General features: G+C 37.6%; 1 protein-coding gene across 1 annotated transcript; it reads left to right on the top strand.

The window, feature by feature from the left end:
• Positions 1 to 363: 363 nt before the first annotated feature.
• On the top strand, positions 364 to 26,206 carry LOC127662413 (ataxin-1-like). Its single transcript, XM_052153573.1, has 3 exons — positions 364 to 497; positions 20,145 to 21,304; positions 24,269 to 26,206. Exons 2-3 carry the CDS (start codon positions 20,258 to 20,260, stop codon positions 25,607 to 25,609), a joined length of 2,388 nt encoding a protein of 795 aa, XP_052009533.1. The 5' UTR covers positions 364 to 497; positions 20,145 to 20,257; the 3' UTR covers positions 25,610 to 26,206.
• The last annotated feature ends 679 nt before the right edge of the window (positions 26,207 to 26,885 follow it).

Genomic DNA, 26,885 nt, shown 5'->3' with positions numbered 1-26,885 from the left:
TCAGTTGCAGCTAAATTATTTTTTTGTGCTCACCTACAGAAACCAATTTCTGCCTTAATGCACTTCAGTCACAGTATTTATTATATATTGTATTTTATATATTGTTAAATGCTTAGTTTATTTTATATTGTATAGTGTGTATTGTTATTATAGTTTTTATTTTATGCATTACCTGGCACCTTATTTTAATTCTGTTTTATTATTATTATTATTAGTCTTGTCATTATCTGTTTTGTCTATTAATGCTTTGGCAATATTGTACGTAAACACAATCATGCTGAGAGAGAGAGAGAGAGAGAGAGAGAGAGAGAGAGAGAGAGAGAGAGAAACGAACACCTACGCTGACGTCATCAGCGCGCGCCGCTGGGCTTCAGTTTGCTGGCCTCTGGAATGGGCAGATACCATCATCATCATCTCTCATTTCACCATTGATTTATTACACGAACTCCATCGAGAGTCTGAATTTGTGCACGTCGCTTACACAATGATATGCGGAGGTGAGTGTTTTCGTCGCAGTGCGGGTAAATAAGTTGCTGTTTGAGAATGTGGGAAGGGCGATTAGCCCGTTAGCGGCCTTTGATTTACTCCTGTTTTAACTTAACTATCTAGTCTTCAACTTACATTTACTACAAAAGTCTGTTTTAATGAAGTTAAACGAATGCATGGAAGAGTTTCATACTTGTGCAGTATTATATATCCTGTACTACGTGTCAGGCTAATGAAGTTAAAAGGTTTAGAAGGTACTTCAGATGTTTCTCTTGTGGCACTATTCAGAGAACCGAAATGCCATTGCTCACACTAATTGTTGACACCACAGAGCTTTATATATATATATATATATATATATATATGTATATATATATATATATATATATCTATATATATATATATATATATATTTTTTTTTTTTTTTTTTTTTTTTTTTGTTAGTGTTAGATGATATTCAGTGTTGGGCTACAAACTATTCATAACTTAAAGTAGCAAAACTACAGACAAGTTACTCTTTAAGACATGTATTAGTTACACTACAACCTGCTAACTACATTTAAGCTATTAAAGAAATTCTTCATGAATTATATATTTTTTAAATAAAAATAAGCAATCAGATTATATGTAATATTTCTACAATAAGAACAGTATTTATCTGGCACAAAAACAATGCCACAGTCTCAATTAGTATGTCAATGTTAAATTGAACATAAATACAACATAATTTTATACTAAATGCAATTTATGCTTTTTTTTTTTTTTTTAACATGAGCATACATTTATATATATTTTATAATAATTTCACTTCAAAAAAAGAAGTGACTGGGCTCGAAAACCCCATAAAACGCTTATTTGAACTGGTTCATTTACAAAAACAATTTGAACGAACCGATTCACTAATAGGAATTGGATTTCCCAATGCTTTATTTAAGTGATAATGCAAATTGATTATTTTATCGGGTTTATTTACATGAACCGTTTAAGCAAATATCTATATATATTTCTTTCACTGCGTTGAAAAAATTTACCATTTGTCGCAATACACCACTACTTAAAAACAAATTGTTACTGACACGCTACTGGAAAATTAAGTTAAAGATGAAGTATGTTATTTCTGCGACAGTAGCGGCACTGAACCGAATTGCAAAAATAAACAATGTTTTCTGAATATGTCCCTTGTCTGCTGTTGTTTAAACAGTCCGATAGTCCAACATTGTTGTGGTGGGTCGCTCAAAACAAACAGGAATTTTTATAGCACCACAGACCGTGTTTACAATTTTTGAGAAAATTAACCTATGTATGGCTTACTTGTAGTTGTCTCTGCATATTAAGCATTGATAGAAGAAAGTACTTCATCACTGAAAAGTCACTTCAGCTTTAAGTTAGTAGCATCTCTACTTTAAGTTTTCCCTAACAGTGATGACATTATTTCTGCTTTTCTTTAAATAAGCTTTAGTCTAAAAGTTGCAGGATGGGGGCGTAGTTTCCCTTTTATGGAAAGTTTGTCGTTTTCACTAGTGCCTTAGTTGCTTGTTTTTGTTTTATTTGCTATTAAAATAAAGCTATTCTATATTTAGAAGATGGTCAATGTAGTTTGTTCCTGATCAAGATCTTAACATTTGTTTACTTGGCAAGCTCACTGAAATTTATGTGTGGCCCACAAGATACAGGAAGATATGAATCAGTGTAATGGCTCAGGGTTTTACTATTTCTGGACTTTATTGTGCATTTTATCTTCATTTATTAAATCTGCTGTCTATGAATCATCATGGGCCAAAACAATACAGTTGATTAAGAAGTCTGGGAGAGATGTGTTTTGAAATGTTTTTATATTCTTGATCTAATTACTGTAACTATTATATGACTGTAGCTGGTTAAGGTTTTATTGTGAGATGTATACTGTGTGGGATGAAATTAAATATGATAATGTGAATATTTATTTCAAGCTTTTGATGATATATAGTCATAATAATGTTGATTTAGTTTCTGTATGATGAAGTGTCAGCAATATCCTGTTTAAATATGAATATAATCACATTTTGAATGATTTTAATTATCAGATGCTCTGCTTCTTGTGAATTTAAATACAGGGTTACTAAGGGAGTGTTATTTATTAAAAGCAATAATTTCCTTTTAATTGGACTTGTAAGGTTTAAAGATATAGTTCACCCAGAAATGAAAGTGCTGTCATCGTTTACCTACCCTCGTGTTGTTCCAAACTCATAAGATTTTCTTTTGTGGAAAGATGTTGAGCATCGGTTACCATTAGGGCTGCATAATTATGATGAAAATCATATTTCCTTGGATATTGTAATTGCAGTTATTCATTTCGATTAATAGAATTTACATTTAAATACTTTGTGTGGAGCAGTTGCATTCCATATTCTTTATGTAGGCTATGCATCAAAACAATGTGAGAACTGTGTTCATGAATTGCTTTAATATTTTAATTGCATGAAAAACAAAAAGTGTTATTCACATTGAGTAAATTGTACACAGTATAATTTAGATAGTGAACATTAATAAAATGCCTTTTGACAAATGTATATGTATCAGATTTGCCCTTGCATTCATGCACACAATGGCCCAAAAAATAGAACATTTTGGCTCAGTGGGAGTCAAGTCATGTCATTTCTTTTGTATATAGTGCTTTTCACAAGACACAAAGTTTTAAAGCAGCTTTACAGAAACTCATGCTTTAACTGAAAATTAAACTGTAATATCTATAAAGTCTAATAGTCATAATTGTGTAATTGTAAATTGTGTATAAAAATAAATAATTAAATAGATGAATAAAATTTTTATTTAGAACCCCAGTGAGCAAACTGAAGGCAACTGTGGCATGGAACACAAAACTCCATAAGATGTTGGTTAATGGAGAATAATAACCTTGGGAGAAACCAGACTCACTTCCCTACTGGCTAAACAGCATGAATATAATGCCAGTAGGCCTATTAGTTATTTGTGTGCAGTGCAAGTCATGGTTTAAAAGTTGTAAACTAAGTAAGTGTTAAGGGCCAGTGTTTAAGCAAAGAGTTTGTATAAACTGTAAGATTAATGACTAATTTCTTTGAAGTCCATCCTGGATTAACTGCAGAAGTTCACATAGATGCATTGTCCTTTGTTAGTTGGCTGATTAAGGCTTTTGTTGGCAGTTAATGGATAGTCTTTATATTCCATTTCAAGAGTGTAGTCCATCAATAAACAAAGGTGATGCATCACAGTTCAACAGGCAGGTCATTTTGGTGAGGTTCAGTGTTGTCCTTCCAGTCTAACGTTCAGGCAGTGGCATATGAAATATCCAATGTCTTACAGTTGGAGTTGGCATCAGTTCATCCTCTAAAGTCTGTCTGGTTAGTACCGGCTGTGGTTTGTCGTCGTCTCTCAGCGACATGTAGTAGTGGAGTCCGACACAAGCGGGAACCAAGCTGGATCTGGCTGGCTCTGGCAACCTTGGGATATAAATCAATATGACACAGGGAAACAAATAGAATAATATTAGCGTAGATACCATTACATTTATGCAGAATTATAGATTATGAGAAATGCTTCTGAGAAATGTTATCTAAAACGGCCTAATTGTAAGTTGATGGATAAGTTAGGTGTATGCCTGGCTAAATAGATGAGTCTTTAGTCTAGACTTAAACTGAGTGAGTGTGTCTGCATCTCGAACAGTGTTAGGGAGACTATTCCATAGGTGTGTAGCCAAATAAGAAAAGGATCTACCTCCTTTTGTGTATTTTGATATTCTAGGAACTATTAACAGGCCAAAATTTTGAGACCATAATTAACGTGATGGAATATAGTGTGGTAGAAGGTCACTTAATTACTGTGAAGCTAGACCATTCAAAGCTTTGTATGTATATAACAGAATTTTAAAATGAATATGAAATTTAACATGTAGCCAATGGAACGATGATAAAATTGGGCTAATATGATCATATTTCTTGATTCTCGTCAGCACTCTTGCTGCTGCAATTTGAACCAACTGAATTTTATTTATTGATCTTGCTGGACATCCTCCCAGTAATGCATTTCAATAATCTAATCTTGAGGTCACGAACGCATGAATCAGTTTTTTGGCATCAGCAACAGAGCATGTGTCTTAACTTAGCAATGTTTCTGAGGTGGACGAATGCTGTTCTACAAGCATTGGAAATGTGATATTCAAAGGACAGATTGGTATCAAATATAACCCCTAAGTTCTTCGCTGTAGAAGACGATGTAACAGTACATCCATCGAGAGTCAAATTATATTTTAGCGGCTTATTTTTAGATGTTTTTAGTCCAATAATTAGTACCTCTGTTTTGTCAGAATTTAGTTTAAGGAAATTGCATCTCCTGTTAAGACAACCACTAAAAAAAACTGGTGCGCACTTTTACAGATTACTACGATAACCTGAAGGAAGAGCAGACAGACGCGCGTTGTGGACACTCTTTCAGAGTTGGGCAACGAAAATTCACATAATGACAAAATATGATGCATTATATTTTGATTGTAGGCCTACATTTTTTAACATACTATTTTAGAACAGCCTATAATAATGAATAGACGATACATTGGAACAAAAAGACACAATGCATGTTAGACATGTTATTATATACAGTTATGAACATGTAATTGCCCCTTGAGTACTCGACAAGTACTTTAATTAGTCGAGTAGACAAAATGACCAAAATGCCCATCCCTTATTCCTAACCAATTTAGCCACAGTACTGAATAAACACCTAGGATTGTTTTGGTTATTTTCTCTGAGTTTGCAAAAATATGCTGACCTGGCAGCGTTTAGTGCTACAGACACTATCCTTCCATGCACCGCAAAATACCTCTAATTTTGTGTTTTTTCACTTGCGCTCCATTTTCCAAGCTGCTCTCTTGAGCGCATGAGTGTGATAATTGTACCATGTTGTGGGTCTTTTTACTTTAATAGAAGGGGGGCAACAATATCAAGAGTGCTAGAGAAGCCTACTACTGTTATTACATTAAAGGGGTCATGACATGGTTTTGTTTATTGTATTATTATGTTCCCTTAGGTGCAATTATAGTATTAATATATTTTTTTTAAGAAAAACTTTTAAAATCTAGTGATTTATGACCTTTTCCCACCCTGTTTCTCATCCTCTGATTCAAACAGTCTGTTTTGGGGGCGTTTTCCATTTAAGACTTCAGTGTTAACGCCCACTGTTATGATTGGCTAACGTCAGTGCCTATGTATCAATTATTGACGCCTCCAGCCAGAACAATATGCAAGTAAACTAAGTAAAAACACTGTGATTATTCATAATGAATGAAATTGCGCTTTAAAAAGTAGTTTAAAGTTTAAAATAGATTACTTACAGTTTGCGTCGTCGTTGTTCCCAGAATAGTCGGCACGGACTTATCTTTGAGCAACAGTTTTCTGGCAAAGCCAGCATCATATTGAGATTTGTTCTCAAAACAGTCATCCTTAAAATGTACAGAACAAACGCTTAAGTTAACACTGCCATGACTGGGACGTCCTCAAAAAAATAAACTGCATCCATTTTTCCCTGACGTCTGGATCTTTCGGCAGCTTATTCAGAGGTTTTGTTTGACCACAGCCAGGAACAGCACATCTGTGTGGCATCGTAATTTTCCTGTGCACAAGTAGTCTCTGTCAGAGCTCGCTGTCCATCGACTGAACACTTGTGAGGCGCACGGCGATACGAAATGAGCGTAGTTGTCTTGTGCTGGAGGCGGTCATATGCAAACGCTGTTACGTCACTTCTAACCGACACGTCACTTCTAACCATGAATCCAGAACGAGCTGTCTTTTGAGCTTGATTAAATAAATGATTTGTTTAGAATGGGGAGGACGTCTTAAAATATTAAACTTGCAGGACGTTTTAATGATACAAAGACCTCTTATATACCAAAAGATCAAGGCAAATTTGGTTTCTCATGTCATGACCCCTTTAAGTTCTACTAGACTTTTCGGCTTACTGAGTATGTGAGACAAATCTGGAAGATTATTAGTGAAGCTATCTTTAGTGGTCGAAAGAATAGTTCTACCTGAACAATAGCGTAGTGTAGATTGAGTGACATTAGCTGATTGCAACAAACAAGAGACAAAGTAATGATCTGAGATTACCACTCTGTGGTAAAACTTCTATAGTATTAACAAACTCCATATGATGGAACTAAATCTTGCGTATGATTATGGCGATCAGTTGGTCCTGTCACAATTTGTCTGACTGCAAGAGTTGAGAATATCGATAAATGCTAATCCCAATATGTAATTTTCATTATCTATGTGAATGTCGAAGTCACCAACAGTTAAATCTCTATATACAGTAACTACTAGATCTGAAAGAAAATGAAATTCACAAAATCTAATTCAGGAAATCAGAATACGGCCCGGGTGATCTATATACTGTAGCAAGGGCAAAAGACAACAGAGATTTTTTTTATTTATATCTGACGGTGTCACATTAAGCATTATTAGTTGAAAACTTAAAATTAAATTCTGTCCTCTGAGTAACACCAACAACTTCACTGTTGTTAAATTGAACTAAATTGTAGCAACACCACCTCCTCGACCCGTCAGACAAGGCTTATGTTTAAAACAATAACCTGGGAGAGTAGATTCATTTAAACTAATATATTCATCTGGTTTAAAACAGGCTTCAGTCAAACAGTGTGCATTCAAACTATGATCTGTAATAATTTAATTTACAATTAGTGCTTTTGTTGAAAGAGATCTAATGTTTAGATGTTTATCTAAAAAAAAAATCGAATAAACGTCTCAATGCAGATAGCAGAGTTTGTCTCCTTCCTGACCTGGGCCCCAGTTAGACAAATACTCCCACTATTAAGTAGTGGTGCGCCGATCAGGAAATTTGAGGCCAATATCGATCTCAGATTTTTTAACATTAAGATTGGGCGATACCGATTTAAAAAATAAAGTTATGTTATGACCCACACAGTAAAATTACGGTAACACTTTACAAAAAGGTTCCATTGGCTAACATTATTTAACAACATTACTGTAATTAACATGAACTAATTAACTTAATGTTAGTTACAACATATACTAATACATTTTTTAAATCAAAAGATGTATTATTTAACATTGATGCTAGAGCTGTTGGAAAAAATAGTTTCAGTGATGCATCGTAATTCATACACAAATGATTCTGAATCGATTCTCAAAAGAATCAGAATTGATTTGGAGTTCAGTTTAAATCACAGCTGAGCAGTCATCTGCGCCAAAGACAGATGTGGAAACAAAGACGCGAGTTAAGTGCATACACTAAATTAAAGTGCACAAACATGACTGTTTGCAGACCAGCTGTATCAAACATATGACCATTTGTTTTCCCGAATGAAACTTAGATCCTGAAATTCTTTCACAAACACAGAAGAAAATAATGACGAGGCAGCGGTTCAGGAGATGTTGATGTTTTCAATTAATATTTTTTTTCTGTGCTTTTAAGAGATCGTTTACAAAGTTCTAAAGAAACAAACTGAAAAACTGAGATACTCTTTTAAACTATAGAACCATTTATTTAATCTTGTGGACGTTCCTTGTTTTGTTCACAGCTCATACTGAATGTAAAAGGCCAGTTTATGTAATGTGACTCATTCTGATATTTAAAACCTCTGTTAAATAAAAAGCTGAAAGGGAAAAAATAGAGAGTAAAAAATACATTTAGTAGAATGTGAAAAGAAAAAGATATTGAAGGACAAGATGCATCGATTAATATTTGCATTAGTGATGCACCGAAATGAAAACTCTGGGCCGAAACCGAAAATTCAGGATGCACTTTAAGTGAAAATTATTGTGCAAAACAACAGTGCAAAATAGCAGTAATAGAACTAAAACCAACCTAAATCTATAAAAAACAGATGCAGCCTCAAGTGAAGAACAAAGTTTTGCACGGCTACACAAATTTTAATGTATTTGCTACAGGGTGGGAAATTAACTTTTGCCCATCAGTCACAGTGGCTGGTGGATGCCCAATTTTACCAGCCACTTATATTTTTTACTAGCCACTTTTTCCGGAATTCAAATGTATAAAAGAAAGTGCACTAGCATATTTTGAATTGCTTCAATTCTTTTTTTTTTTTATTATTAATACAAAATTAATACATAATCAATAAAAAGTGATGTGAAAAAAGTCACTTTAGTCTTCTTCAGAGTCATCATCATCTTCAGATGTCTCCTTCTCATCTTCAAGTTGGCTCTTCTTGGCTCCTCTTTCCATGAAAGCTCGATAATAAAGCAAATACAGATAGGGTTGGAGATGAAAAGTTTAACTGACACGCAATCGAGCTCCGGAGCACCCACGGTAGGCTATCGGCTCCTATACTCGCGGCTGCTAAAACTATCGCTAAACTAAAAAAACGATAGCTATCTAGCCATCACAAAACACACAACTTCAAGTTAGTAATATAACGCTACTTACTTGCACATCCAAACGTAGTCCCGAAAAGGTCTACCCTTTTTGCCGATCGCATAGACGTTTCTGAATAGAATTCTCATTCGGTCCAACTGCGCGGATTGCATAGAGCAGATAGCCTTTATTGCCACACTTTGCTCCTGGGGTCCCGTCTTCGTCAGCTGTATGGCAGTGCACTTGATATGAGACTTGGATGACTCGTGCTCTTTTATTGACTCTATTTTAAGGTTAGTTGTTCCTCTAATGAACGAATTGTTTGCATTTTTGGATGACGCATAGGTTCGACAGTAAGTACAGTGCATGGACTGTTCGATGGGAAGGTAGGCTAACCATTCCCTCGTTTTCCCTTCGTCATCAATGCGCCACTTGTTGGAAAAGTACCTTCTCTTTTTATTTACTTCGCTCTCAACAGTTTGTACAGCTACTGCTGACTCCGCGGCAGGCCTCTTAACACCGGGTATATGTCGCCACATTTTTTTAATTTTCCTTTCGTCTGTACTGTATGTAGGCCTACCTCAGCTCAGCTATATGTGTCACTGAAAACCAATCAAATTAGTTACTCGACAAAAGTGCATTATTGTTACTTAGCAACAGCATTCTTTGACAAAAGCTGTCCAATCCGTTACAAGGAATGTTTTAAGTAGTAACCAATAAAAATATGTTTTACAATCTACCCGCCACTGTGGCTGGTATACAAGGCAAAGTCATGCGCCACTTTGAAAAAGTACCCGCCATTGGCTGGTGGCGGGTGCTAATTTCCCACCCTGATTTGCTATTCACATAGCAAATTGGACTGCTTTCTATTTAAGTAAAAGTGGCAGGTTTCTCTTCAAGGACAAAGATGCTCAGCTTTCTGGCAGGAGAGACAGTTCCTCTTCTCATCAAGAACATGAGATGCTGCACTGAATAGTCTCTCTCTCTGTGTTCTGGTGCTTAGGGCTGATAAATACCTGCGTGCAATCCGCGCAAGCAATGGTCATTCACCAGTAGCCAAGGGGTTTGTCGCTTCTGGGAATGGGTAGTTCAGCTAGATAAGTCTCCAGTTGTGGTGTAGCTGTGCTAGTTGTGGCACTGCTGTGGATCGGGAAGGCTTTTCTGTAGAATCTCGTCCAACATTTTTTGTTTTTACTGTTTTTTCGCCATGGTGTGTTTCTGCCTCTTTTCAGAGCAGACACTTCTGTGCTGATCAATGGAATAACTTCAGCAACAGACGCATTAGCTGAGCTTATTTCCTTGGTTAACTGTTTGAATGGAGTAGAGACACAATATTTTCCATTAACATCCACTGATGTGCTTTCAAAGTTGCCAGCAGATCTTAATCTGTTATGTACGCAGCTAAGACTCCCTTTTGTTCAAGTAGACTTTGCAACATAAGAAATTTCTGCTGAACAAGCACTGCAGATCGCAAATTTTATGGCCTTGTCAGAAACGTTGAAGTATTTCCATACCGCTGACATTATCAGCCTTTCTGGGTAGCACCGTGATAACGGTTAGATCAATCAAGAGTGCAATCTGAGCACTGAGGGGCAGGGAGGTATATATTTTCGGCTCATATTTTTGAGCCGAAAATTCCATTTTCGGTGGCCGGAATTTCAGTGCATCCCTAATTTGCATGCTTATTTGTTGTTTAATTCGTTTTTACACCCGTTAGCAACCTTTTATCCTCTTCCTGCTCACAGTGAAGCGAGTCAGATTAACTACCGTAATGACACGAAAATGGGCAACTTAATATTCATACACGTGTAATTCTTACACATTTAAAAAAAAATATCGGCATATTCAATTGAAGTACATCATGTCTGAAAGTTTAAATTTGCGAATGCTTAGAACTGCCAACATCTCACCCTCCAAGTCATGCATCAAGGGCAGAGCAAGTGCTCATTCATTAGAGTTGCAGTGTATGTGGGATTCCCTGCATGCTGCAAAAAAATCAGCCTTAAATCTAGGCTTTAAGATGATCAAGGATCTAAGATAAATATCGGCCAATAAATCTATTGGTTGCCAATTGATCTGTGCACCCCTACTCTTAAGACTATGAGCCAAATTACTAGAGAGGAGAATGGCACCTTCCCTGGAGGTATGGAGTCTGTCACTCTTTAGTTGCTCAGGTCTACCCTAAAAACGTTTCCAATTGTCTATAAATCCTATGATATTCTCCGGACACCACTCAGACATCCAGCCATTCAGTTACACTGATCTACTATAAACCTCATCACCATGACAAACAGGGAGGGGGCCAGAGCATATTACATTTTCTGACTTAGTTTTTGCAAGTTCACACATCTCTTTAACATTATTTTTAGTCATCTCTGACTGGCGAAACCAGACATTGTTAGTGCCGACATGAATAACAATTTTAGAAAATATGTGCTTCGCATTAGCCGACACTAAATTTGATCTGATATCAAACGCTCGAGTCCCCAAAATGCATTTAACAGTAGTGGCTGAAGTCTCCATTTCCACTTTCCTTACAATAGAACCTATTCTGCAATATTCACCTATTTCTAAGGCTGTTTCAACATGATACTGAGTGGGGAGAATTGATTGGAAACCGTTGGGAGAGTGGTGTCGCTTTGCTGAGCGAGTATGCTGCCGAGACGTCACCCAAATACCCTGCTGCAGGGGCTCTAAAGCCGGAACCAAAGTGTGTGTGTTGCTCGCTGTACTACCCGCATCTGAACCTGTATCTACCGGCTTCTGTTTCTCACTGACCTCCACTAGCATTTGAATGCGTGCCTCTAACTCATTAACCTTCTCTTTCAGCCTGACTAATGCCATACATTTCTCACATGTTGAAGGAAGAAGCTATAGTAAACATGTGGCATGCAATGCAGGAAGAATTAGCATGAGTGGATGCCACGACTTAACGTTTCCTGATCAGTAGATGTTCGGAGTGATGCAATAATCCATCTAAAACAGAATGCATGCAGCGGGAGTAGGGGTGGGCGAGATGACAAATCACAATATGAATAATTTTATATCATGATAATGATAAATATCACGGTATAGTTTAATTTTCAAGTAAATCTATAAAACTTTGTATTAAATAACCTGATTTTAATGCCTGTATTTTAATAATCCAGTCAGTGAATTAAATACTTTATAAATGAAAACTACTACTTATGTTATATCCTTCCTTATTTTTTAAGTCGCTTTGAATATAAGCATCAGCTAATGAATAAATGTAAAAGTACATGTAAATGTACTTCCTATTATATAATTTTCTCTTTATTTTGAAATTGACAATATAGTTCAAATAACTAAAGTCTATTTGGTTTTAAATTACTCTTTCCATATTGCTAAATTTCACATTATGCCACATTTCAGTCTGATGTTGTTGATTATTATTTTTTTATTATTTTAAACTTTCCTCAAGACACTCAACATCTTTTGAAAGCAATCCAACAAAGGAAATAATCCATAAGTAAACAATAAAAAAAAAACAGTTCTTTAGGCTCTTGATGATTTAAGTAATCATTCTAAAGACAAACATGGCCAGTTTGTATCTAACATCATTCGAACTGAATTTTATTTAGGGTGATGTGTAATTGGAAAAAACCCTGCATGACACATATAGTAACTGTTGGCATGTGACACATTGTTTTAGCGGTCCCATAATCTGTGCTCGCATACATACACATCCCGGGAAAATCCCATAAAGCCACTTTACAGTGTGATGTCTCATGTACAGCTTTTTAAGTTTACTGATTTCATTCTTTTGTAAACGAATAAATTGCATAAATTAAAACTAAACTGATGGTTAATTTAATCATCATTTAGCTCTCTGGTCACTGTATATGAGATTTGCATGAATAAGGCCTACTTAGGCAGTTAGGCCTAATTTTATAAATAGCTCGTAAGATAATTTTTGTTTTATTCAATGTTAATTATTTTTGTGATATTGGCTGCTGTCTACCAACTGAAATGCCTCCCAAGAACAATAAAGATTGAAAGTGAAAGTACATGTAAAATGCACAGTATCTAGGTGCATTGCAATATTATTAATATTAAATAATAGAAAAAATTTCACTGATACTGTCCTTCAAAAGTTAAGTTGTGCATTTGATTTAGTAATTACGTTTGTAATTTATTTTGATTCTAAGCGGGTCTACCTTCCTAAAAATAAAGCAAACTAGCTTACACCAACAAGGTAAAACTATGCTTTTTTTCTTCAGACATTAGCATTTATTTAAATCGAAGTGATTAGGCTATTCATTTGCCATTTATTTGTTGGTGCTTTTCTTTTTTGCAAAAAGCATTGAAAATCATCATGATTTCTTCAAGCTTTAAAATTGAAAAAAAGAAAAAGAAGCTATATTTGGGAGAAATACATAAATGTATTATTTGAAACCTAATGTTTTGGAAAATGGCAATAATTACATTTTCAGTATCATTCTGTTCTTGCCCTTTTAGGGTAAAGAAAATAAATGTATGAACAACCTGTCAGAAGGTTGCAAGCACTGTGGCGAGTTGGTCTACCTAAAAAGCTCTATCGAGTCATTACAAAACTGGTAAAAGTGTACTGTATCTGGTTGTGTTTTTTATGTAAGAGTTCTATAATTATTTAGCCTATACCTACCGTATTTTCACTTGCATTCATCTTTGCAAATTCTGCAGAATTTTGTTCACGGTGATTGTTTTTTTTCATCACAATTTACAGACTAGGTAACCATCATTTGGCTAAATACCTAGAGTTTATTTTTAAAATTTTTAAATACCCAAAAAATTCCTACTGTACATCACAGACTTCATAAGCACCATATATTAGGAAGAAATAAAGTTCAAGTTCTGAAATTATGTGTGCTTCACTGAATGAAAAGTTAATTTATTTTATCAGGTCAGGTTGGTGAAGCTGTAAATGTAGCCGATGGAAATATAAAAAAACTTGAAAAAATCCTGACTCAATCACTGCTGTGAATTTTAAAAAAATGGCAACGTTTTATGATAGAAGTGTGTTTTTTTAAACCGTGGTACACCGTGAAACTGTTGAATCTCTATTCTGCACAAAAATGTCTCCTTCGCATGATAAATACGTCATCATTATGAGACACACCCTTCACAACTATCAGCTCTGCATTTGTTTACACAGACACGTCCCTGGGATTTATCCTGGCAATGTTACAAGGGTCTGATCCCAGGATAAAATATTTGGGCATTCCGGCACTGGCTTGCGTTCACACAGAAGGCTCCCTGGCATTGATCCCACTGATATCCTGGGATCGGATCCCAGTGTGAATGAGGTTTTACAATGTCAGGCTGTCTTGCCATTGACTTCCCCATAGCACTTTGCAGTAGAATTAAAATGGGTCACACAAGTTTTGTGAGTTGTGCCGAAATATCAAGAAAAAACGGATTGAGTAGCATGAGTGATCTCACTTTAAACTCTCCAGAAATAGCGCGCGCAACAATCCTGTGCCTGTCAGATGAAAAGTACATTTAGAACGCAAGATAAATTGTAATTGTATTTGTTTTGGCGGCCGAAATTTTGTTTGGGTGGCTGAAAAAAAACGTGTTTCTTCAATTCACTCAGTCCAACAGAACTGCATACGTGTTACTTGATTAGGAAGAGGTTCACATTTCTTGCCACACGGTGGTGATTTTGCATAACCGCGATTATGTATACTGGTTGTCATATTTCTACTGGTTTATCATGTCTACCGGTATATCACACAACCCTAAATGGGAGTACACCTAAATGGAATGCTGTAATTAACACTTTTCACTATTATATAATTGTGACAGCTGTAATTGTCATATAGAATATTTTTTATATTAATTGTGCAGCCCTAGTCACTATTAATTTTCATTTGCATAAAAACATTAATGTACTGAAATTGTGGCAAGTTCTTCTACCTTGAGGCTGGGGAAAAATAGATAATTTTTTTTTGGTCGATTCGGTAGCGATTCTCAAAAGCTGAGGAAAAGCAAAAGGGCTGAAACGATTAGTCGACATATCGACAATGTCAACAAATTTTTTTTTTACAAAAATTTGAGTTGTCGAATGATTAGTTATTTGATTTAAAATGCTCATTTAAATGTATTGTGTTTTAAGGATTTTTTGAACATTTTAAATGGAAAAAAAGACAAAAACACTTTATAACAGGATTTTTTGTGTTTTTTTTTATTTTTATGAATTAAACTTCCAAGTATTATATAAATAATTAAAGATCCAGAATATCCAAGATATTCAGTGAATATCATTTAGTGAAATTTTTAAAACATGATTTTGTCCTCTTTATTGTTAGGAAGCACTTTTAATACAACCTTTTAAATCGAGGCATAAGCTGAATAGTCAGTTAAGAGCTATCTATTAATTGTTGCAGTAATCGCCTGAATATTTATATAAATGGTCTCATAATCATTAGAGTAGTCGATTATCAAACTAATCGTTAGTTACAGCCCTAAAAGCCATGGATCGATCTTTTACCCTGTGCAACCCTGTAAACCAAATTTAGTGCTATATGACTAAAAATGTATATATTTAGCTATATATATATATATATATATATATATATATATATATATATATATATATATATATATATACATACATGCATACATACATACATACAGTCCATTCAGAAAGTATTCACACCCCTTAATATTTTTTTTTTTTTTTCATATTTTGTTTGTTGCAGCCTTAAACTAAAATGCTTTACATTTTTAATGTTTTCATGTCAATCTACACTCCATACCCCATAATGACAAAGCAAAAAAAATATTTTTGATAACTTTGCAAATGTATTAAAAAGAAAAACTGAAATATCCCATTGACATAAGTATTCAGATATATAACTTCGTTGAAGTACCTTTGGCAGCGATTACAGCCTCAAGTCTTTGGTATGATGCAACAAACGTTTCACACATGGATTTGGGGATTTTCTGCCATTCTTCTCTGCAGATCCTCAAGCTCTATCAGGTTGGTTGTCGGTGGACAGCCATTTTCAGAGATGTTTGACTGGTATGGTGTCAGAATTATATCACCAGATCTTGAATTTGAAAAAGCCTCAGAATTCATGTTCTTGAAAATAGTGTGTAATTTAATGTTATCCAAAAATTTTATATTTTAAAATATTTTGTGTGAATTCACCTAAACAAATTAAGGTTGTGAAATTCAGGTCTCAATATTCTTGTTGTTGAATACTGCTTGAGAAATTAGGACTTTTCTAACTCCACTGCTCTGTGCTTCATGGAAACCTGGCTGAATTAAGCCATCCTGGACAGCGCATTTCATCAGCCAGGCTTCCGGGTGTTCAGAGCAGATCATGTTACGGAATCATTGGGGAAAATGAGAGGCGGAGGAACATGCTTTTACATCATTGAAAGTTGGTGTATAGATGTAACAGTGTTGAAGATGATGTGCTGCCCTAATTTAGAAGCTCTCTTCATCAACTGTAAGCCTTTTTTATTCACCGTGGGAGTTTTCCTCATTCATTCGCCACAAGCGTGCGTGAAATTAGTATTGCAACAGGTGGCTGATAACATCAAAGACACGGAGTAACAACACCTGGACTCACTTATTATTATTTTGGGAGATTTTAAAAAGGCTAACCTCACCCTTGAACTGCCAAACAACACGTTGCATGCCCCACCAGAGAGAGAAATCTCTCCCACTCTGATCTTCACTGCACATACACATACCAACACCTCCTGGTGTTCAGGGATGCTTTCTCTCTCCACTGCTCTTCTCCCTGTACACGAATGACTGCACTGCAAAAGACCCCACTGTCAAGTTCCTGAAATTTGCAGATGACTCCACGGTCATCTGCCTCATCTGCGATGGTAACAAGTCTGCATACAGACAGGGGGTTGATCAGCTGGCTGTCTGGTGCGGTCACAACAACTTTGAGCTGAACATGCTCAAAACAGTGGAGATGATAGTGGGCTTCAGGAGAAATACACCCGCACTCCCTCCTCCCCATCCTGAAGAGCACTGTGGCAGCAGTGGAGTCATTCAGGTTCCTGGGCTCTACCATCTCTCAGGACCTGTAGTGAGACACCCACATAGATTCCATTGTGAAGAAGGCTTAGCAGAGGTTGTACCTCCTTCGCCAGATGATGAAGTTCAACCTGCCACAGGAGCTGCTGACACAGTTCTACTCTGCCATCATCAAGTCTGTCCTGTGTACATCTATAACTGTCTGGTTTGGTTCAGCCACCAAATCAGACAGAAGGAAACTACAACAGGCAGTCAGGGATGCTGAGAAGATTATTGGTGCCCCCTGCCCATCTTCCAAGACCTGTTCGTCTCCAGAGTGAGGAAACGTGCAGGTAGAATCACTCTGGACCCCACTCACCCTGCCCACTCCTTTGAACTGTTGCCCTCTGGCCGGCGCTACAGAGCACTGAGCACCTGGACATCCAGGCACAAGATCAGTATTTACCCTCAGGCCATTTTCCTCATGAACAATTAAACTGCCTCAGGACTCCCCCATAGTGCAATCATGTAAATACATATCATGTACATATTTAATTCAATAACTGTACATACCTCTACCTTGCGCATACATTACCTCTTGCACATGTACATGTGCCATTATGTTATATGTGCTATTATTTTTGTCTTGTTATACTCTTACCTTGCTTTATATTCTGTGTCTCACTGTAATGTTCTGTGTGCACTTGATTCTCCTATCAAAAAAAAAATTCTGTGTGTATGTGATAACACTTGGCAATTAAGCTAATTCTGAAGCGAATAATCAAACTACCTCATTTTAACTGCAAGTCTGCAATAAAAAAATAAATGACAAATGTATAGGTAATAGTACCAACTTAGCATGATTACTGAAGGATAAGGTGTTTGAGTGATGGCTGCTGGAAATGGGGTCTGTCTAGATTTGATCAAAAATTACTTTTCAAATAGTGATGGTGCTGATTTTTACATCAGTAATGTCCTGACTATACTTTGTGATCAGCTGAATGCCACTTTGGTGAATTGAAGTACCAATTTCCTTCCGAAGCAGCAAAAACCTTTATTCCAAACCTTTGGCATAAACAAATTTCTCTGCCTTCAGAGAACAACAGAGTGTGTTTAATCATTACATCCAAGGTAATCTGATATATAATCGGGTATATAGCTGCCTCTTGTTGTTACTGTAAATAAGTGTGGGAAAAAACAGACCTGTGGCTGACTGAAACAACATCCACCTTTACCCCTTTTTTAAGTGTATATTGCATGTCTTGGCTGTTTAATAAAATTTATATATCACTTTCTGTTGCATATTTGTACTAGTGTTGAATGAAAATATAGTGAACTTTGAATTTACAACACACATTCTGTACTTAATTGTTTACATTACCTGTCTGGTTGTTAGCATGCCATCTCGCTTTTTAATATTTTTATCAAAATGTTGGATAGTCTAACCCCATATGTATTGCATTAAACCCATTATGTATAGCGCATTATTAAAATGTAGGTATCATTAAACCACATTCTTTCATCAGTGTATTTTGTATTGAATTTTACACAGTTTAAGAGTTTAATGATTTCATTTTCAGCTGTGAGACCTTAAATAGACAGGTGTGTGCCTTTCCAAATCATGTCCAATCAATTGAATTTGCCACAGGTGGACTCCAATCAAAGTGTAGAAAAATCTCAAAGATTATCCAGAGAAGTAGTAGGATGCACCTGAGCTCAATTTCAAGTGTCATAGCAAAGGGTCTGAATACTTAGGTCAGTGTGATATTTCAATTAAGTTATCAAAAATCTGGTTTTTGCATTGTCATTATGGGGTATGGAGTGTAGATTGATGTGAAAAAATTAATTATCACTGAAGTCAGGTAGTCTCTTGAGCTACCCAGGCCCCCAAAAAAGAAACATTTAATCCTTATCAGGCATGGCATATGAATCAATATCGATTTGAAATTGGAATTGAATCGAATCGAGAGCTTTAAAATCAGAATCAAATTGAATCAGTAAATCTGTATCGATACCCAGCCCTAATCTGCCAAGCATCTCATTTTGTGCTTCACAGAAGAAAGTCATATGGGTTTGGAACAACATGAGGATGAATAAATGACGACTGAGTTTTGATATATGGTGAACTATCCCTTTAATGCTGTTGACAATGGTGCTTTTGTTTTGAGGCCTGTTGCACGAACCCGATTTCAGTAGATACCAGGTAAGTTTTAGATTAGTTTGAGCAAACTCTGGTTTTTCAGGCCCTAGAAGGTGGGTCGGTTTTTACCAGTGTTCATCCCCATAGCAACTTGCGCCACATGGCTAACCTGCTCCGGATCTGTATGTTGGGATACAGATCGCAAACTGATGCGTTACCAATCAGCTTTAAGTAAAGTGACATCTCTTACGCAATAAAGTTGCACCCCCCTGTATCACTCGCTCCAAATTAAAAATGTGCTTCACAGGGAAATGTATATATTAAATTATCTAATATCTAGATTTAGATATTATGCCTACATATTAAGATATTAGAAGATGATTTATTTGAGAGATCATGGAACCTTTTATCTTTTGAGCAGCTCATTAAAATGTGTAGCTTTTTTTTGCATTTCACATACCTTGGAAAAAAAATACTGCTTGCAGAATTTTGTATGATGATTCTCACACTTTAAAGACAAATGTATTGTGTGAAGAGTCACTGCGCATTTAAAATGATATTGTAGACTATCACACAGTGACATTGCTTGCACTTAATTCAATTTTATTAGGCTTTTAATTTAAATTAATATATAAGTTTTACATTTGAGATAAATATGTAAATTTTTATGCTTTTAAAATTAATAAGCATGTGTCTTATTGTGAACCTATATCCGGTAAAACAAACATTCAGTTTTTACTTTCATGACAGCAGCGGTGTTTCTTTGTGCTGTGTAAATGTATAAATTCTTTATATTTTCATAATTATATTTAGTGGAGACATAAATCACGCTGAATGTCTCACGAGAAGTAAATCATGCCAACTCTCTCCAAGCTTCACCCATTGGCTGTTTGTTGCAAACGCCACTCATTCATGTGCACAAGGTTAACCATGAACTCAGGAGCAAACACGGAGTTGACAGAGAAATTTTGTACCAAGCTTCTTGAGATCGCTGAACCCAATCTAGACCAGATCTATCTGGTTTTCTCAACCTGAAACTTAATTTGAGTTTGTTCAACTAGCTTCAAAGCTTGCAACAGGGCACTTCAGTTTGGCATTGCTTTCTGGTATTTTGATCATTGATATTAGTGTAAACTCACTTAGACATCCCTTTTTTTTGTGTGTGTGTGCATATAGGTAAGGTGATGGAAGAGGCCAGCAGGAGGTTCTTAGAGGTGCTATTTCTGCGGCTGTCAGGCTTTGTCCCTTACTCTGTTCAGTAACAACGCACATTTTCTGCCAGAATCACCATGAAGCCAGTCCACGAGCGCAACCAGGAGTGCCTCCCTCCCAAGAAACGGGACCTCCCAGTTAACAACAATAACACCACCACCAACAACTATAGCAGCAGTAACATCAGCAGCGGGGCAGGAGGCAGTACCATTGGGAGTGGTGGAGGAGATGAGGCCATGTCTTCACAAAGCTCTGGAACGAGTGGAGAACCCCAGAGTGGGGGAGGTAGTAGCGAGTGGGTGCGAGCTCAACCTAGTGTGCATTTTAGTGGAGTCGAGTGTCCAGAAGGTCTGGTGGGGCTGACTGTGGATCAGTATAGCATGCTTTATAAAGTTACTCTGCCCGCTGGCACCTACTCGCCCACCAGCTTGCACCCCGTTCTTAGCCACATTTCTCCTGCCTACACCGTTCCCTCCCCAGTGTTACAGCATGCAAGTGTTCCATATCCTACACTTGGCTACACTCAGATACCCCATTCCTCCTTGCAGTTTGTCAGTTCTCCATATGCGACTGCAGTCCCCTATGCTGTGCCTCCTGGATTTGTCCCAAGTCCCTTGATATCACATCAGTCAGGCATTCCGCAGCCACACTCCGTGTCCCACCTGGTTCCATATCCATCAGTCATTCAGGAAGGAGTGGTTTCATCCTCCCCACAGCAGCAGGTCTCAAGCCATGTGTACACCAAAATAGCAGCACCTGGTGGAGTTCCTCTGGTGCTTCCTTCTGAGCAAGCAGCAGCACAATCGCAGCTTGGGACTGTAGGGATACTGCCTGCTTCAGAGCTCAGCCAAAGGGGGGTGCCCGTTTTCTACCATCCTGCCATGAGGGGCATCCAACCTCAAAGAGACATGCACAGCAGCTCCCTGGAGCAGGAAAGGGAGGTGAATGGAGGAGACAGAGATCCCCATCAGGATGCAGTATTTTCAGCCAGAAATTCACGGCTGCTCCAGGTGGCTGCGGGAGTTGCTGCACTGGAGCCCCAGCAAGACAAAATCTATAAAGAACGCAGACAGGATGGTAGAGTCTCACCTGGCCAGCGCAGCACACCGGACACAGATCTTGAGGTGAGGTAGAGAAATGGTTTACTGTATTGTGCCATAATTTCATCTTGGATGGATAATCCACTTGTCATGTTATGTTGTTCCAAACCAGTGTGACGTTCCTCCATGGAACACAAAAGGACATTTTTAGCAGAATGACAGCCTCAGTTACCATTCACTTTCGTTGTATGGGGAAAAAAAAAAAGATGCAATGAAAGTGGATGGTGACTGAAACTAACAAATTGCCAAACATCTAACAAACAATTAATATACATTCAGTTTTAATGACTATATTAATTGGGAGCATGTCTGTAGCAAGGTATTCTGGGCCTCCTGACTCTCTATTGCTCACGGCCCCATTCCTATCACAGTTTTGAATTTGTTGTGGGGCCCCCTGGACCTGTGGGCCCCTAGAATCGTTAACACTTTTTTTCCCCACTAGCTACGGCCCTAATTGGGAGACTACATTAAATATTTTGTTCTTGTTAAATTAATTTGTCACACTTCAAGCCGATTGAAATAAACTGCAAAAAAGCTAAAAGGGTTCAAATGGTGAAATTATTTGTATTTTATTTTTTTACATATTTTAACCTTAAAATTATTATGTTGGGGGTATATCAAAATCATAGTTTTGATTTACACTCCAGAGACATGACCAATATTACCTAAAGTATACAACCATCCAATCAATAAGCTGTACTTGAAGTCTGCCCCTACTACTCAGAATAATGTTTTACAAAGTCAGATTTGTCCTCAGACTAGATGTAATATTAAGAACATTTTGAGGTTTGACTTGTTTCATACTTGAAAGCATCTAAGAGATGTTCACGATATAAGCAGGATAATTTCGCTGACGATAGAAAATTAAGCAATATTGTGAAAATCGCTAGAATTTGTATGCGCTTTTTATCTGGCCATTACGTTTCATAAAGAGCATCAGTATACTAATTTCACGATCCTTCCTGGCCGCTCAATTAATCAAAATAACATCAAAATGGATATACAGTATGGTCATATGTGATGATTAAACTGCAAAAGGCTGATGAAAGTCAGATAAACGGACTGTGTATACTTCAGAATAAACAGGGGATGCGTTTTTGGCAGGGCTTTTGGGCTTGTGTTTTTACACCAGTTCACATTAATTTTGGAAGAAAAGAATGACAGTAAAAGTACACTGTTACTAATAAAGTGCCCGGCTTGGACTTCTGCTGTTGTAGCCCATCTGCCTCAAGTTTCGACATTTGTGCATTCTGAGATGCTATTCTGCTCACTACAATTAAACAGAGTTGTTATCCGAGTTACCATAGCCTTCCTGTCAGCTCGAACGAGTCTGGCCACTCTCTGTTGACCACTCATCAACAAGGCGTTTCCATCCACAGAACTGCCGCTCACTGGATGTTTTTTGTTTTTGGAACCATTCTGAGTAAACTAGAGACTGAAATGTTTTGCTGAAAATCCCAGGAGATCAGCAGAACACAGAAACACTCAAACCAGCCTGTTTGTCTTCAACAATCATGCCATGGCTGAAATCACTGAGATTAAAAATGTTCCCCCATTCTGATGGTTGATGTGAACATTAACTGAAGCTCCTGACCATATCTGCGTGATTGTATGCATTGCACTGCTGCCACTATATTTGCGGATTAGATAATCGCATGAATGTACATGCGATGTACAGGTGTTCATAATAAAGTGTTCATTGAGTGTATTTGAAGGTAAGTAATACTTATTAGTAAGCTACTGTATATCATTGTATATAAATAAATAAGTGCATATCAATGAAAATGATAAAATATAATTCTCCCATGTGTTAATTTTGAGAAACTTTGGGAAACTTGCCTTCATTATTTTTAAATAGATTTTTATTCAATGTCTTTAAAGTATCTAATCTACTTGGCTGCAATGGATGCTTGGATGAAGTGATGGTTCCTAAATAGATAGTTATCGAGATGTATATCTAATACCGTCAATCAGCTGAAAAATATAGAGATATAATTTTTGTAGCCATATTGCCCAGCCCTATTTGAGAGCATCTCCTGCTGGTTTGCCTAATCTTCTCATGCATTTTTAATGCAATTTAAAATATTTTGTCTAATTGTTTTCGAATCAGCATCAGTTACAACACTTCCTTCCTTTATTAGCTGTAGTTTGGGTGTGTTGAGGAGTAAGTAACTATCAGTCAGACTGCTACTTCGTAGGAGCAACAGATATTGCCTTTTGATTTAAGTCAGCAGAATCTGCTGTAACATCTTGACCAGGAAAAAATAACGTCTCACCCTTATTTGGCCCTGTTTACACTTGGTATTAAGATGTATTTCGAGCGATCTGATCGGACAGTTGAGATTAATCACAGTTTACATCTGGTCATAATATGCGTTCATCACTTTTGTTCGGATTTGAATGGGAGTGTACCTGATTTTATGACTGAATACCTTGCTCACTACTTCTGTGTTTTAATAAAGAAAAAAGCATGAAAACATCTTCCACCATTTCTACCAATTATGCTTACATTTTATGTGAAATTTTGAGCAAAATTCTGTTATTTTACTGAAGTACATGTATTAACTGAAATCTGGATATGCATGCTTCCCATCTTTGTTCTTGCATATTGATATCAGGCACACTGAAGGAGTTCTGTAAAGCTCTTGAGCTTGTATATGTATTTTTCTTCCTTGTGAAGCTTCTCGTAACGTTTAAAACTGTTGTTTTATCTCATTGGTTGATTGACTGGTGAGCATGCGTTGCTTCGCTACAGTTCAAACCCATTCGAAAACATAAGCGTTTACAAGCTACAAGCACAATGTGGTTACATGGTTTTTTAATTTGATTGAAGTGGACAAACTCAAAACATTTTGAACTCTGTCTTTAGCATTGTCCCATTTCAAACATGGAAGCTTAATAATACCAGGTGTAAACAGGGCCTTTGTCACTGTTCAATTTTTATTACATTTAATTTAGCTTAACACTTTACACTTGGTTCCCTTTTAGGTTCAGCAAGTGGTTGGACGGCTGACCTCTCCAGTTCATGGGATGAGTCGCAAGGAAGCAGCACACAATCCCCTGAATCTGTCTCAGAGCTCTCAGAGGAGTAGAGAATCTCAGGGTGAAGTCAGATCAGCATACGCATTACATCCTGCTGAATCCAGAACTCAACACCAGCAGATAGTTCAATCAGGCCATGCTGTGATCTTGGCCAATGGGCAGCCTGTTCTTGTGCCCTTGGACTACCATCCCCACCACCACCAACAACAACAACATCAGCAGCAGCACTACTCAAGTCAATCAAATGATGTGGCTGCCGCAGCCCTTGTTGCTTCTCCTTCAACTTATACAAAAGCCGTTGATGCTTCTGCAGCAGTGTCTCTCCCAGAGCGGGCAGTGGTGGAGCTGACTACTCAACAATGTCAGGAACCCTCCCAACAGCTTCTTGCCCCAGCCTCTGGAGGTCCTCCTCAAGCTCCTATTCTTGCTCCCTCAGGCCCATCGCACTTCATGAAGGGGGCCATAATCCAACTGGCAACCGGAGAGCTCAAGCGTGTGGAAGATCTGCAGACTCAGGACTTTGTGCGCAGCGCTGAAGTAAGCGGTGGGCTGAAGATTGACTCAAGCATGGTAGTGGACATCCACGCTAGTCAACAGCGGCCCGGTTTAGTGGCTCTGCATTTCAATGTAGGGGAGCAACAGAGCAAAGTGACTATAGACGTACCCCCTGAACACCCGTTTTTCGTTTTCGGACAGGGCTGGTCGTCTTGTAGCCCTGAACAGACTGCCCAACTGTATGGTCTCACTTGCCACCATCTTCAAGTAGGCGATGTTTGCGTGTCGGTCACACTTGCACAGCAAGCTGCGCCTCAGCAGAAACCATCGCAACAGCAACATCAACAAGTGCAGGCCAGGACTCCCACCAAAGCCAACTCCACATCAGGGGCCCCACCTCAGCCCATGGGCCCCCCTGCTCCCCAGAACACTCGGCCACATAGCCAACTAAAGATGGACCGCATTTACAGAGAGAGGGACCGGGACAAGGAGGAGTCCATGCAGGTTGGAGGTTTGAGACATGCCGACGTGCCCCCAAGACCAAACAGGACTTCAGTAGAGCACACTCGGAGCCAGAGCAACTATTATTTGCACACTGAGGGTCACGGAGCTGGAGTCTCTTCCATGGAGGCATCCCAGAGGCGCTGGTCTGCCCCTGGCTTCCAAAGATACAGCATCAAAAATGAGGAGGGGAATCTAGCCTCAGTTGCCACCTCTGGCCCCTCACGGCCCTCCTTTATCCCTCAGGAGGTCAAGTTGTCCATTGAGGGGCGCTCTAATGCCGGGAAGTAGCAGCCGCTATAGCAGCAAACACAAAAGCAAGAGATTGTCAATGGGAGCAATGTGTCAGAGTCGGTTGAAAAGGATGCAAAAGAGGGAGTGTGGAGAGCAAGAGAGAATATAGCCTCAGATTGTTTGAGATTTTGCACATATTGGAAGTTTTCTCCTGCCGCTCCACCCTTCTACACTTTTCTTTGCATAGTTTTGGTCTTAAAGGGATGGTTACCCAAAAAGGTTTGCATATCATCCTTTATTTTGTTCCATGACCCAACTTGAATGACTTATTTCTTCCATGGAACACAAAAGATTTCATTTTGGGTCTACAGAACAAATAAAGTTTTACTGGTTTGGATTGACTGAGGGTGAGTAAATTATGACCTAATTTTTTTTTTTGGGTTAACTAACTCTTTAAGCCAAGAACTTTATCATGTTTTTTTTTTTTTTTTTTGTGCCAGGTCATACTAAGCATCTGCAATGATCTGCATGGGCAGCTTTATCTGGTAAATCACATACCAAAGCCTGCATCGTCTGTGTGTTCCTGTGGATGAAATATCATGTTCTGCAATGATCACTTCTGCAAAGATATCTTACAAATCTTTGAATAGATGTTTATTTAAGAAAGGCCAGGAATAATAACGGGATACAGCCATAGCATCGTAACAAGCTTTTAAAAGTCTGCTCAAAAATAAATATATATATATATATATATATATATATATATATATATATATAAATAATTATTAAACTCCCAGAGGATAGATTGTTTGGATCTTTTTTCATAAAAGACAGGCTCTTTCTCTCTAAATGTTTACTTTCCCTTGTTGCTCTGCCAGGATTTTATTGGATAAAACCTTCAAACATGGACATTTTTAAATGCGTCTCTCTCTAGAGATGTTTTTCCACACTTTCCTACACTTGATCTACACTCTCCCCCTCTCCCTGCCTCTTCTCAGGGTGCTTCTGCGGAGGACTCCTTTCTAGTCTGGAGTTTGAGAACAATAGCCCAGTGTCGCCACATCAATCAATTGATCCAACAATCTTTTTACAATCGATATCCAGGAACTATTTCCAGATTAAATCTATCACCCATTTTGTTATTTTTAGCAGTTTCATTCAGCATTTTACTGTTTTCTGAGGCTTTTAATCAGCATTCCAATTTTAACATGACCACTCATCCTCAGCCTATTGGAATTTCTTCAGTAAGGTTGGCCTAGGAAAACAGCCTCTCACGGTTAGAAGCACGCTCCAGTCTGATGATTATTATTAGTATTATTTATTTTTTTCCTTT

This window comes from Xyrauchen texanus, chromosome 2 (assembly GCF_025860055.1).
Source record: "Xyrauchen texanus isolate HMW12.3.18 chromosome 2, RBS_HiC_50CHRs, whole genome shotgun sequence".
Taxonomy (NCBI): Eukaryota; Metazoa; Chordata; class Actinopteri; order Cypriniformes; family Catostomidae; genus Xyrauchen; species Xyrauchen texanus.
Note: the sequence above shows the minus strand (reverse complement) of the source record. Positions and strands in the feature narration are given on the sequence as shown.

What these genes read in the sequence shown, in the direction of transcription:
- LOC127662413 (XM_052153573.1), top strand. Translation starts at nt 20,258, where the DNA reads ATGAAGCCAGTCCACGAGCGCAACCAGGAGTGCCTCCCTCCCAAGAAA. An exon ending in CACCGGACACAGATCTTGAG is followed by an intron (nt 21,305 to 24,268) that starts GTGAGGTAGAGA and finishes GTTCCCTTTTAG; the next exon opens with GTTCAGCAAGTGGTTGGACG.